Source organism: Miscanthus floridulus, chromosome 16, assembly GCF_019320115.1.
Source record: "Miscanthus floridulus cultivar M001 chromosome 16, ASM1932011v1, whole genome shotgun sequence".
Lineage (NCBI taxonomy): Eukaryota > Viridiplantae > Streptophyta > Magnoliopsida > Poales > Poaceae > Miscanthus > Miscanthus floridulus.
In genome coordinates, this window is record NC_089595.1 from 112,551,345 (window position 1) to 112,565,149 (window position 13,805).

The following is a 13,805-nucleotide window of genomic DNA, read 5'->3' on the forward strand; positions in this document are numbered from 1 at the left end:
GCATATTGGTCACCTTGCTAGTAAGGACCGGGTTGGACACAATGACACCAAACCAAATCTTGGGAGATATTATGACCGATGATGCTTATAGAGATGATGATGACAAGGAAGAAAAGAGGGAGAAGAAAGATGAGAAGAAGGATGACAAGAAGAAGAGCATGGCATTCAAGGCCACATCATCCAAGGGTAAAGCCAAGCAAGAAACATCAAGTGAAGAAGATGATTCATGGGATGATGATGATGATGAGAAGATGGCTCTCTTTGGCAAGAGATTTGGCAAGTTCACTACAAAAAATCCTTCTTTTTATGACAAATTCCCTTATGACGGGTCCTATTTTTGTCATGTAATGTAATATAACATGACGGAAAAATATTGGTCGTCATAATTTTATGAGCCCCAGTAGCATTTGTGATGACATCGTATATAGTGTCACAAAAAAGTAACAAATTTCGTCACTAAATGTTAGGCGCCAGGAGCTGGTTGACGACTTGTTTTTTGTGACGCCATATGCTAGTTTTATGTGACAGATTGTCGATGTCACTTTATCATCTTTCAAAAAATGACCGGCCCCAATGTCAATATACCCCCTGAAGGTGGACCCTACCTCCTTGCTGTTGACCAATTTCATTTTTCCCATCTCCCCTGACCGAACTGAAGAAGGAGGCGAGCGGAGGGCGGCGAGCCTCTAGCGGTGCGGCAGGCGGCGAGCAGAGGGCGGCGAGTGGTGGTTGGCGTCTATGTGGAGCACGGCCATGGTTGAGCAGGCTCTGGGCGAAGCCGACTCGCCCTCTCCCTAGGTAACGGCGAGGCAGTGGGCTAAGGCAGCACGAGATCTGCCGCCAGGACAGCCGGCGAGCGCAGATCACCGGGTGAACGTCGCCACTGCCTTAGGTTGGTAGGTGGTGGCGCATGGTGGGCAGTGCCACCATCAATCCCCTCCCCATTCGCCTCCATTTGCTCAGCTGTGGCACCCTCATCCCCCTCCCTGTTCCTCTTTCTTTTGCTCATTGCTCTACTGTCAATCCGATGTGCAATTCCTAATCAATTTCTTGTGTATCAATCAGGGCTCATGTCTCAGGCGTCATCATCTACCACTTGCACTAGGGCGGTCTAGCGCAGCTAAGGTTGCCCTGCAACCCGCACCCCTTGTTGTTGTTGCTGCAGCTCCTCTGCCCACGGCCGTCGATCTAGAGACGCTGATTGATGATGTGAGCGGGTTGACGTTGATTATGTGCCTAGATTGCAAGGATGTCAGGGTCTTTGCTGCTAATACCACATAGTCTGGGTTGAACTTTGGAAAGAGATATTTCAAGTGCCCTAGGAAGAACTATCAAAATGTCAGTGTTATAATCATTTCAATCTTGTTTGAATGGGCATGCTTGAGAATGGTAGTGTTTTTAGCATTCAGTTGATGTAGTGTATTGATTTTAATTTCCCTGTTGTTTAAATTTGGATGCAGGGGACATGTGCTAGGTATTGGTTTGAGGAAGAATATGTGGTGTTCCTTCTTGATAATGGTTATCTACCATCAGCTGCTTCTACCATTGCACCAGCTTCGACAACTGAAGTTCCTGATCTTGTTGGAAAAATTGATAGCTTAGAGCAGAGTCTGAACAAGGTGAAGGAAATGGTTGGCAAGAACAGGGGAAGGCATGGGAAGCTGCATTTGTCTTGTATGTGGTTGTCTGAATGTAACATTCCTGGTGCTAGCCATTCTTTTGGTTGTAATTGTAATGTTGAAGTAGGCAATGATGATGTAGCAGGACATGCTGTGAAGTGGGTTGGATATGTTTGCCACATTTGATATGCTTTTGGCTATGATGATGAAGTAGGCTAGCTAGGACATGTAGTGAACCTGCTGTCCAGGATGTATTTGTAGTTGGTATGAAAATATGGGCCTTCGTGCTCTTGGACTTCTCTTATGTAACCTGTACATTTCTGATGTATGTTGGAAATAAAGATCCCTTTTGCTTATGATGATTTACTTGTGTGGAATGAATTTTTGGCAGCATGTCTGTAACTTCTAGGCTATACATTTTGTGATAGATTCTGTACATTCCATGATAGATTCTGGGCATTACATGACATTATCATGTGTCATGAAAACACAACAATCTGGGCACTATATATAACTTGCATCATGTGAATGAAGTCTGGGCACTATATATAACTTGCATCATGTGAATGAAATCTAGGCACTGTAACTTCCATCCACTAAAAACAGAGTCATTGCATATAAGGTCTTACAATTTCATAATTCAGATATAAATGTAGTAGCATAATTCAAATACAACAATATCAATAATAGAAAAGTTCATGGTTCACAAATCTCCAGAAATGCAAAGGTCAGTCATCATCACTGTCTTCTCCTGAAGTATTGCCTTCTTCAGGACTATGGTACTCAAGGTAGGTTTCATCTTCATCATCGCCGTATGTTTCATCACCTTGAGTTGTATGTTTTTGTCGACGGATGCTCTCGACGAGGTCTCTACTAACAGGGCTGCCTGGTTCATTATCCATGCACAACAAATCCATATCAAGATGAATGTCTCCCACTGCACCATCTCTTGATGAAGTATGCTCCTCTTGGTATGCCTCCTGACATCTCATCTGTACTTGTTCATGGATTGGTTGGTTTGTGTCAGTCTCTTCAACATCAAATATATGTCGGTGGCCAAATTCTTGTACCACTCGCCAACATGGACCTAACTTTGTATCTTCCAAGAAAAATACTTGTGAAGCATCAGTGGCTATAATGAAAGGATCATTCTTATACCATCGGCCTTGGCTATTTATGCTCTTGAAGTAACCATCATCTTTCAGCTGGTATGTCTTTCCCTCTAGATTGTACCATTCACACCGTAATAAGATAACAGTTCTATGCCCTTTGCTGTTCTTACTGTAACTCAACTCAATAATGTCTGTGATTATCCCATAGAAGTCAATTGTGTCACCACCATGAGTACCTACAGTTTTGATGGTGGAGTTCTATGTCTTCTTGTGTTCGTCATGAGCCATACTGTGGTACCGTACCCCATTGATTATGCAGGCTATGTATGAACGCACTCACAGATTCGACCGACATGCTAGTGAGTACAGGTCTTCATCAACATGTGTTGTGCCTTCATATTTCAATTTTGTAATCTGCAGGTTGTAAACATACAAAATTATTGAGTTTCAGAGTGTATTGTATTATAAATTATTAAGTCATGTTGTAGAAGCTACACACACATGATTCTCAAACCATGCAGCGAATTGTGTTGACATCATTTTTTCAACATCATTGACCTCTTGTTGTTCTAATTCTGCCCTATACATGCTGCAAAGGAAGAAGATAGTTAGTCTTTTTGTAACACTTGTTTTGAATAAAGATGGCTCAAATGAAATTACAGCAATTACTCACTCTTTGTATTCATCAACCTCTTCGCAGTTATTTAGAACAAACCAAACCATGGAGTCATAGTCTTTGTCTTCATAATGAAGTTTTGAAGCACCCAACAGGTTAACACCATGACCAAAAATAGAGTAACCATTGGGTGAGATGTTCTTTTCTCCATCCAAGTATCTTTCAGGCCTAGTGAACCTATTAATAATGTCACTAAAATATGTTGAGCACTGGGTCATACACTCATAGGCAGTGTATGCCTCTGCAATAGAACCTTCAGGTCTTGCTTTATTGTGGACGAAACGCTTAAAGGTGCGCAATCTTCTCTCAATGGGGTACATCCATCCATACTGCACCGGTCCCCTAAGGAGTGCCTCATCAGGTAAGTGAACTGCTAGGTGAACCATGACATTGAAGAATGCAGGAGGATAAATTTTCTCTAGCTTGCAAAGGATAAGCACAATATCTTCCTTCATTTGTTTTAGTGCATCAACCTTTAGAGTTTTTGAGCAAAGTTGTCTAAAAAACCTACCCAACTCAGCAATTACTTCATATACGTCTTTTTGCACCAAACCACGAAGGCCAGCTGGTAAAATACGCTGTAGTAGTATATGACAGTCATGTGTTTTCAGCCCATGCATTGATCCTCCTCCCTCCATATTGACACATCTTGATATATTGGAGGCATAGCCATCTAGAAACTTAACATTGCTCACAAATTGCAAGAACTTCTTCTTTGCTTCTAGTGTTAGAGCGTAACAAGCTCTTGGCTTTGAGGATGCAGCACCAGTGTCATCTAACAAATGAAGCTCTTTTCTTATACCTCTTTCTTCCAAATCTACTCTAGCAGCAATTGTGTCCTTTGTCTTGTTCGGAATATTAAGTAGAGTTGACAAAATGTTTTCACATATGTTTTTCTCTATGTGCATAACATCAAGGTTGTACTGTAGCTTCAATTTTGACCAGTATGGCAAATCATGCAAGCTAACCTTCAGATGCCATACTGGTTCTCCACCACGGCGTCGTTTTCTTGATTTCGGCTTATCTGGATTCTTTGCCAGGAACATAGCAAACTTCATCCAACCTTGCCATAACCTCATCTGCACTAAATTTCCTTGGCTGCTCCCTATTTTCATGGTGGCCATTGAAAGATCTATTTTTCCTCCACGGATGGTTGTTTGGGAGGAAACGTCTATGGCCTATGAATCCAATTTTGTTGGTCAGACATTCGGAGCATGGATTCTCATCACAGTGCACACATGCGAAGTAACCCTTAGTGCTTCTACCTGACATGATACCTAATGCAGGGTAGTCATGGATTCCCCACAGAATCGTTGCACGCAGACTGAAGTCTTTGCCTTCATATGCATCATAAGTAGGGACACTATCCCAAAGAGTTAGCATGTCTGCTATCAAAGGCTGCATGAACACATGGAAATCTTTGCCCGGTGATTTTTTGCCAGGAATTAGTAAAGCAAGCATGTAATTGGATTGGTCCATACACATCCATGGTGGAAAATTGTATGGAACCACTATCACTGGCCAGATGCTATATGAATTGGTCATCTGACCAAATGGGTTAAATCCATCAGTAGCAATGGCAAGCCTCAAACTGTGAGGATCATCTGCAAAAGACTTGAAAGTATCATCAAATTCTTTCCAAGCTTCTCCATCAGCAGGATGTCTCATTTCATTCTCAACTGCTACCCTCTTTTCCTTGTGCCATCTTGCATATTGTGCCCGCTGCTTTGAGATAAAAAGCCTTTGGAGGCGTGGAATTATTGGAAAGTAACGGAGGACCTTGTGAGGAACTTTCTTTTTGCCCTCCTTGTTCACTTTCCATCTTGTGAAGCCACAAACTAGGCAATGATCATCCTCTTCATGGTCTTTCCAAAATAAGGCACAGTCATACTTGCACACATGAATAGAAACATAACCAAAACCAAGCTTCTGAAGTAGAGCTTTCATTTCATTATAGGACTTAGGGAGGCCGGTCACATTTTTGAATGATGTTGAAAGCAACTCAAGCATTGCATCAAACCCAGAATTTGTTATCCGATTGTACACTTTTATATGCAGCATTTTAATAATGAAACTTAGCCTAGACTCCTCGGTGCAACCTACATAAAGTTCACGCTTTGCCTCTTCCATGATTTGCTTATATAAGTTGGCACCGACGCCATGGCTTGCTGCGGTGTACAGATCTTGAATCAAACCCTGAACTCCCCGTTCACTATCATCTAATATGACATCTTCAGCTTGTCCTTCATCATCAAGTGGAGCCTGGTCATTTCCATCCCATGACATATCTTCAGGTACAACAGGGAGTTCTCCATCTTGTACAACATCATTATCTCCCTCTCCATGGTGAATCCAACTTGTGTACATTTTAGAAATACCATTGATTTCTATATGCTCTTGTACCTCAGCTTGACTTTTATCTCTTTGGTTCAGGCATTTGCGGCATGGGCACTTGATTTCCTCATGAGGCCTATATCTAGCTCTGACATGTGCCATGAACTATTCAACACCATCCATATAGGCGGGAGTAAATGGCGCACTGTTATAAACCCAGCTCCTATCCATCTGGACAATGTAAGTGCCAAGAATTTAAAAATCATGATGTGGACAAATTATGTTTATGCTTCATATATGTTGAAAAATCAACCTTGAACAATGGCTGCTGAGCCAGTGGCAAGCAGATGGGCTGGGCTGCGAGGCTTCAGCAGCTCCTCTAGCCGGCCGGAGATGCACCAGCTATGGTGTCCGGCGAGGCTTCAGCAGCTGGCCAGGCACTGAGCAGGTGGCCAGGCGAGGAGCAGCCGACTGGCGACACGCTGGAACCTGAGAGGAGGAGCAGGCATCTAGGCGACGGAGCAGTCGAGGTCAACGCGCTGGGACCTAAGAGGAGGAGTAGCTTCACGCGGTTGCCCCCTAGCGCGCGCTCATCGAGCCCCAGCGAGGAGCACGTGGGGTACGGTGTTGCCGACGAGGAGCAGGTGGGATAGGGGTCGCCGGCTATGGAGCAGGTGGGGGTGGTCGGCGAGGAGCAGGTGGCCAGATGTGGCCGGCCTCAACACATTTGTGTCTTAGCCAGTATGCTAAGTATGCCTTGGTACACACATGTGGCCCCTGCAAGTGGAGCAAAGTTTCTATGATAGGTGGGGCCTTCATGGTATTTAGGCCTTCATTGTGCAAAGCTCATTTCTTTTTTTGATCTTTGGCAAAAAATTGTAACTAGTATTACTCCCACATACATGCTCCAAATTTGATGTTTTTTCTAAAATTTTCTAAAATCATGATGTATCCATTAGTTGCATTGAGTTTGGTCATATTTGAATGTAACAAAAATTGAACACTAATAACTTTGAATTTCCAAAAAGTGACAAAAACAAACCACATTTAGACACTAAAAAATATTTCAAATGAAAAAGTCATGAATACAAAAATTGAACAACTCATCAACATATAAAAATTTTGTATAGACCATTTTTTCATATGACAAAGTGATTAAAACTTTGTTCATATGACAAAATGGTCTATACAAAAGTTTTAGATGTTGATGAGTTGTTCAACTTTTGTATTCATGACTTTGTCATTTGGAATTACTTAGTACCTCAAATTTGAGTTTCAAGTTCAAAATTTTCCAAATTCAAAGTTTGAACTCTCTAAACAAAGTCAACTAAAAAAATGTCAGAAATACAAATGGTAGATCTCGATGCGCTGAACAACTTTGTTTCTTACCATTTTTCCAGTTCAAATCATTTAGTACCCCAAAAATGTATTTGATTTCGTAATAATACTGTTTCTATGACTAACATAGGGGCCCCACCGCGCCAGGACAGAACAATGCAAGTGCTGCATTCTGCCACCGACACAGCGGACCCACCGCGTTAGACCAAAATTGGCTACCTCCACCGCCCGCTCTCCCGCGCGTTGGCTGTGACCGACAAATGGGACCCAACATGCCTCCTGCCTGCCTAATCGAAATTTTTCCCCTCCTGCCTTATCCTCTTTGGCACCACAGTCCACTCCCGGTCTCAGTCCACTTAGCGCCGCCACACCGCCACACCGCCGCACTGCCGCCTACCAAGCCACCGCACCGCCGCCCATCCCCTCCATCCCTGGCCAGGATCTACTCCTCCTCGCGCATACCATGGCCTCCTCCTCCCTCCCCAAAACCTAACGGCACCCCGCCGCCACCCACGCAAATCATGCCGCCGCCACTCGTCCCCGACGCCGGAGGCTAGATCCATTCTCGGACTCCGTCAGCGCCGACGCCGGAGGCCGGAACCACCCCGACGCTGGAGGCCAGATCCGTAGCTCACGCTGCCCCAACGACATCCATGGCTCATAGGGAGCCCGTCCACCACAGGGCGTGTGCTTACCGCTGTGGCTCCACGTCACATCATCTGCCTCGCCGGCTACCCACTGACACTTGGTGAGCCCGCTTGTAGCATCCTTGTTTTCACATCTTGGCAAACATCTTGCACTTGTAGCATCCTTGTTTTCACTTAGGTATTTACCTTACTAGGGCCTGTCTGCTTTCCACATTGTGTGCTAAAAGCACCTACTATTTGATTTGGATGTACTGAAGCAAGTTGCCTAGAATACTGTCAGTTGCTTATTGTTCCTGATATTGGTTAAGTTCACAACTGATTTGAAACTGTTATTTCAATTGGATTGGACAAGTCATCTGTAACTGAGTGAAGTATATGCTTTATATTTACTATAAGTACTAGTGAAATTCAACCTTGGGTGTCTGGTAGATGGTTGTTGTTTATTGGCTACAGGCAAAGTAATCCAGTTATAGTGTTTATCATAATATACTAAGATGGACATAAATCATGCATGACTGAAAACTATTAGATGCACAAGAAAGATGAATGTACATAATTCTAATCTTGTTCTACCATTGCAATGTACATGTCTTCTACTGACTGAGTTGGAATGCACACGCTGTAGTTCTGTTTTTGCAAAAAATTGTGAGTTGGAATGAAATGAAAGATGGATACATGTTGAGACATTGTTGTCATCTGTTAGTTGTTTCTTGTCACATTTACCTGCATAACCATGTTAGTTGAATTTACTTGATACTTTGCCTTCTTTCTACTATTTAACAGAGTACTGATGTGTTAGTTATTTCTTCAACTCCTTTTACAGAAACTGAATCTAGTTTCTGCTCTTTCTACATTTCATCGTACTAAGTAATAGAGGAAATGACAAAAACCAGTTATGAGCAGAAGAGAGATGAGAATGTAAAGCATGTTTAGGAAGTTTTTAAGTCTTTTGGTATTCCAATCTTAGCTCAGTCTATTAGAGAAGTTATATCAAAAAGGAAAAGGGCAGGGGGAATTCAGAATCTGACATTGAATATGACCCCTCCTCTGATGTTGATAAACAATCTGACACTGATGATGACTATGACGATGACCTCAATAATGAGGTCAATACCGAGGTGAGATGCATTACTAGGCCAACTAACAAGTTTATGGTATATCTATTTCAAACATATAGTTCATTGTACTTAATTATGCTACTTGACACTTCTTTGTTCATTACTAAGATGCATGTTTCTCTTGGTAGGTAGGAGCGATGGTTCCAGGAACTCGCCCTCAGAAGAAGCAAAAGGCAGCAACAATGGTGGCTGCCAACCAGCAAGAACTACGGACGCCAATAAAACTCACTAGGCAAAGTGCAGCCATGCCTTTGCCTGGAGGCTGTCCACCACCTAGGATAAGAAATCCCTTGCCTCCTAAGAACACTTCCAAAGCCAACCCAAAACCTATTGCCATCTCTAGTGCCAGCCAACTGCAAGTCCACCTCACACCAAACACCATGACTTCGCTGCCTGGTGCTAACCCTGAGCATACTCCTAGACCCACTATTACCATGTCTCAGTCGAGGCAAATGACTCCCGCAACTAGTATTAACCAGCCAATCCCTACAGACACCTCACCAGGTGGCCAGAGCTCTAGGCAAAGCAATGACATCAATGAGTCAGCTGAGCAATTTGACACTGCTAATTTAGAGGGTAATACATGTGAAGGAGAACCAAGTGATGACTTAGTTCCAGGTAAACAATACATACTGCCAAGCATTTGTTTCTCCAATCATTATCTACAATTGTTACTACTTTGATAACACATTTTGATCAATATTTGCTAATGCAGCGCGCCAAAAGAATGTTCGCAAGAAAACCATGGGTCATGGCTTAGAGAAGATGATAAATAGAGGAAAGAAGTTGGCTATCTAGGTGGCTGAAGGGAAGAAAAGACCTGATGTACCACTTCAGGCAGCGAAGCTGGCATCAGAAACTGGTGTTGCCCTGAGAGACAACCTGCCTATCTTAACATCTTGGAAGCTATATCAAAAAGATGCGGGACCAGCACAAATAACAAAAGTGCTTGAGAAAGTGGCGGTAAGATAGCTATTTCACTCCAAATACTTCCTTTCATTACTCCACTACCATGTCAAAAATTGTGTCTAATATCTCATATGTGTGACTGCAGTCAAGGTTGGATGTGGATATTAAGAACGAGGGACCAAGCAAAGCTACATGCACTGATATCATCAAGAAGGGAGTAAGGCAGCAGAGGTATCACACAGGCATGAAAAGCACACTAATCGGAGCTAAAACGGCGAAGACGTGCTAGAACTAAACTCTGAATGGCAATTCTGTAATTACTGCAAACTAGTTTACGAATTAAAATAAATTAAAATAAAATCCGGTTTTTAGATCAGAAAAGGGGTGGAGAGTTAATTTTCAGGAAGCCGAGGGTCTCTTTAGAAAAACACAACCGCGAAGGGGTATGTTCTGTTTTGGATCGTCCGATCCAGATCGGACGGCTGCGGCAGATTGAAGCTAAATCCGCCGACGGAACAGAGACCAGCGGGCGGCAGCCATTGCCGACGGCGACCAACCTCGCCGGTGAACTCGGATACGGGACTACAGGCCACGGTGGAGCGAAGAGAAGGCACAGGGAGGTATTCGGGATGATGGCGAGCCCACCCTAGGGATTTTCTAGGTCGGGGACGAGATGGAGACGGCGTGGGGCTCGACGGGACGGACGGCGAGTTCCTGCAAAGGTTCGGCGGTGGCGCATGTGAGTTACAGAGCAAACGATTCAGGAAGAGAGGCGTCTACAGCTTCTGAACCTTGACGCGAAGAGCAGCAGCGGGTGAAACGCATTGACGGAGCAACGAAGAGCGGCAAGGAAGGCGGCGGGCGGCTCTGCTCCTTGCGACGGGATCCGGCGTGCGCGGCGGCGGTAGAGTCCTCTCCTTCTTATATGGGTGGATAGGCTTGCGGAACACGTCAAATCCCAAAGAAATCAGGATCGGCCACGGAGATTTCCAAACGGGAGAGAGAGAGTCCGCAGCTCGGATGGAGGTAGGAGAAAGTGCCGGGAAGACTAGTGGGGACACGGCGTCAGCGAGAGGGACAGCTTGGCCCGCGTGGCAGAGAGACAGAGGGGGAGCATGGGCGGCTTCCACCTGGGCCGAGGGCTCGCTGGGCCTGTGCGGGGCGAGTGAGCGGGCTTGCGCGGATTGGGGCCGCGAGAAGGTGCTGGGCTGACGGAGTGGGGGAAACAGGCCGCGGGGAGACAGAGGAAGGAGTGCGCGTGCTGGGCTGTCCCGGCTAGGCCGGCATGCGGGCCTGTGCGTAAGAAGGAGGGGGGCCGAAGGCCTTGGGCCCGAGGGAAGGGAGCAGGCTGGCTGTGCGGGCCAGAAGTTAGACAGCAAGGATTCTCTCTCTCTCTCTCTCTCTCTCTCTCTCCTCTCTCTCTCTCTATATATATATATATATATATATATATATATATATATATATATATATATATATATATATATTACAAAGCCTTTTCAAACTCATTTCAAAAACATTTGAAATCATTTTTAGATTTGGTCAAAGCCACTCAGTACAGTAAATAATATGCATCAGCATGTATGCACAACAATGTTGCTACACCTTAAGATAAATTTTAATTTAGTGAAAAATATTATTTTACTACGTTTTCATGAGCATAAAAATACAAAATTAAATCAATTTGTATCTATTTCGAAAGGAGAAAATTTGAGGGTATTACACACGTATTATGAACATATTTCTCATGATTAATATAGAAACATAAATCTTACAACGTTATTATTAAACTCTACAAATATCCATAAATCATTGACCAAATTAAGGGACAAAAAGGAGATTTGGATAAAGTTAGAACTACAAACTTAATAACTCCTAACAAATGAATGGCTCTGATGTCTTATGGGCATGGTTAGCCCATGGAGAGCCCGTCCTGTTGACCATCAATGCAGATTTTCAAGGCTTCATCAACGGGTAATAGTAAAATAACTCGATGCAGATATATATAGCTAGGCAGCGCTGCCCATCCTCTCATTCAACAGAGGATTTGAAAAGTTTAGTGGCACCGTGTCAGGCGAGTCGAAGAAAGCATGCGGCACGAGGCTCTCGCTGAATACCTTGAAGGAAACCAAACCTCCAAAATTGATTTCTTTGTCCACCTTATTATTGTCTTTATTAAGAGAGTACGCCATGACCTCCCCAGTGGGCGGGAATCCGACGAGTATGGCGCTGCTCCCACGGGGTGCATTGCCCATGATAGTGGGGTGTCGGCCGCCCAATGACCGTGGCGGCGGCGGCGGCGGCGGCTGCACCTTGAGCCGATGGCGCAGCGTCCACTTCTCTGCCTCATAGTCCTGCAGTGCCCAAATGTCTAGCGTCTTCGCGCCGTATATAGTCGCGACGCTGAGCTCTCCGTCCAGCTCCAGCAGATCGCTCATCGCCGCATCTGTCTCTGTCGTCGTCGGCTCCGGAACTGCAGGCGGCCGCGGCATCAGCCGGAACGTCTCGGAAGCCGTGTCGAACGCCAGCATCTTGCCGGTGCTGCTGCCTTGGGGGTGTCCAGACAACCAATGGAGGGTCCCGCGGTAAGACACGGGGTTCTCGTAGTAGGGAATACGCTTATCGTCCGAAGGAGGAGCGTGAGGCAGTCGCCGAGGCAGTGCCCTGCCAACCGAGACGACACAGCAATAGCGCTCCCCGCCGTGTCCGCGCCGATCTCTTAATACGACACAGTGGAGGAGGAGGCGGTACTCGCCGGACGAGGCGTGGAAGTAGAAGCCGCAGGTGACGACGTCGGTGGCGCCGCGGTGGGGCACGGGCACAGGTAGGTTGGCCCACTGTCTCCTGACCGGGTTGCAGATGACGTAAGTAAACGTGGAGAGGTTCTGAGGGTCGTACCGCCACTGCTTCAGCACAAGGAGGCCATCAAGCGAAGCGTACAGATCGAAGTCGGCGCTCTCGCCGTTCCCGTCCGCGGCTAGCGGGCGCGGTTCGAAAAGGTAGCGATGACGCCCGTCGTCGTCGCCAGCCATCGTTGGCATGTCTGTTGGAGAGAGAGGGACGGTGCTGCGCATGAAGCCGTATTCAGTTTCGACGATCATCTCGGGCGGGCGGCTGGCGGCGTGGGCGGCGAGGAAGGACAGGTCGGTGGCCACGCGGCGCCAGCGTTTGCAGACGGCGCGGCAGCGGAGCACGGACACCGCGTCAAGGCGGACAAGGATGTCGGTGAGGTTGTCGTCACTAAGAGCGTCGATGCTGCCACCCGACACCTCCATCATATCGTCGTAACGCCGCGCCGCCGTGCCCTAGATTACTACTAGTAGGCTAGTAGATTATTGGCGCGTACGTTGTGCTTCTACTATCTCGGTTTTAATAAGTACTCCGTATGCAATTAAATGTGTATATAAGCGTATATATATGCATAATAATAGTCGATAGACATCGGTGTCGAACTGCCGATTGCTATCAGAACTTCATGAGAGGATTCGAGGATCCGATCCGATTACGAGGCCTGGAAAAAGTTCTCGGCATCACTAGCTTTACTCCAAGTCTGCTTTGCCTAGGCGTAGGTGTCATGTCACCTAACAACATGCCGATCAAGGTTTTCTTTTTGAGGAATGCTCGAGGTATTTATTATCGAAAAGAAAGTCGAATTGTTAATATGTGACCAAGCTTGAAATAATTTGCTTGTTCACCATCTGACAATTCGAAACGTAATTGTTTCCTCTGTTCAAAATTATTAATCTAAAAACAAAAATGTCTAATAATTTGAATCCGAGGGCCTGGAAATTGCCTAAAATTTGTTTCCTCGAATGGATACTATTTACACAAGTACAAATATTATTTAGTTCGCACGACAAATCTGAGAGGGACTTTTGTTTTTCCATATTTTCTGCATTCTTTTATTTATATTATATAGTCACTCTTTTGAAGGTCAGCATTTGTTGTCAAGCATATATATGTGCCGATGCAAAGGAAAAAAATCCAATTTACCTCCCTCGACTATCGCGTTTGTCCGTTTTTCCTCTCTTATCTACAAAACCGGTTTTTAA

At 45.1% G+C, this 13,805-nt stretch overlaps 1 protein-coding gene and 1 pseudogene across 1 annotated transcript; both read right to left on the reverse strand.

Moving 5' to 3' along the window:
• Positions 1–2,347: 2,347 nt before the first annotated feature.
• Positions 2,348–5,774, reverse strand: LOC136511301 (uncharacterized; annotated as a pseudogene).
• Positions 5,775–11,762: 5,988 nt separating this feature from the next.
• On the reverse strand, positions 11,763–13,028 carry LOC136511302 (putative F-box protein At2g02030). Its single transcript, XM_066505419.1, has one exon. It carries the CDS (start codon positions 13,026–13,028, stop codon positions 11,763–11,765), a length of 1,266 nt encoding a protein of 421 aa, XP_066361516.1.
• Positions 13,029–13,805: the final 777 nt, after the last annotated feature.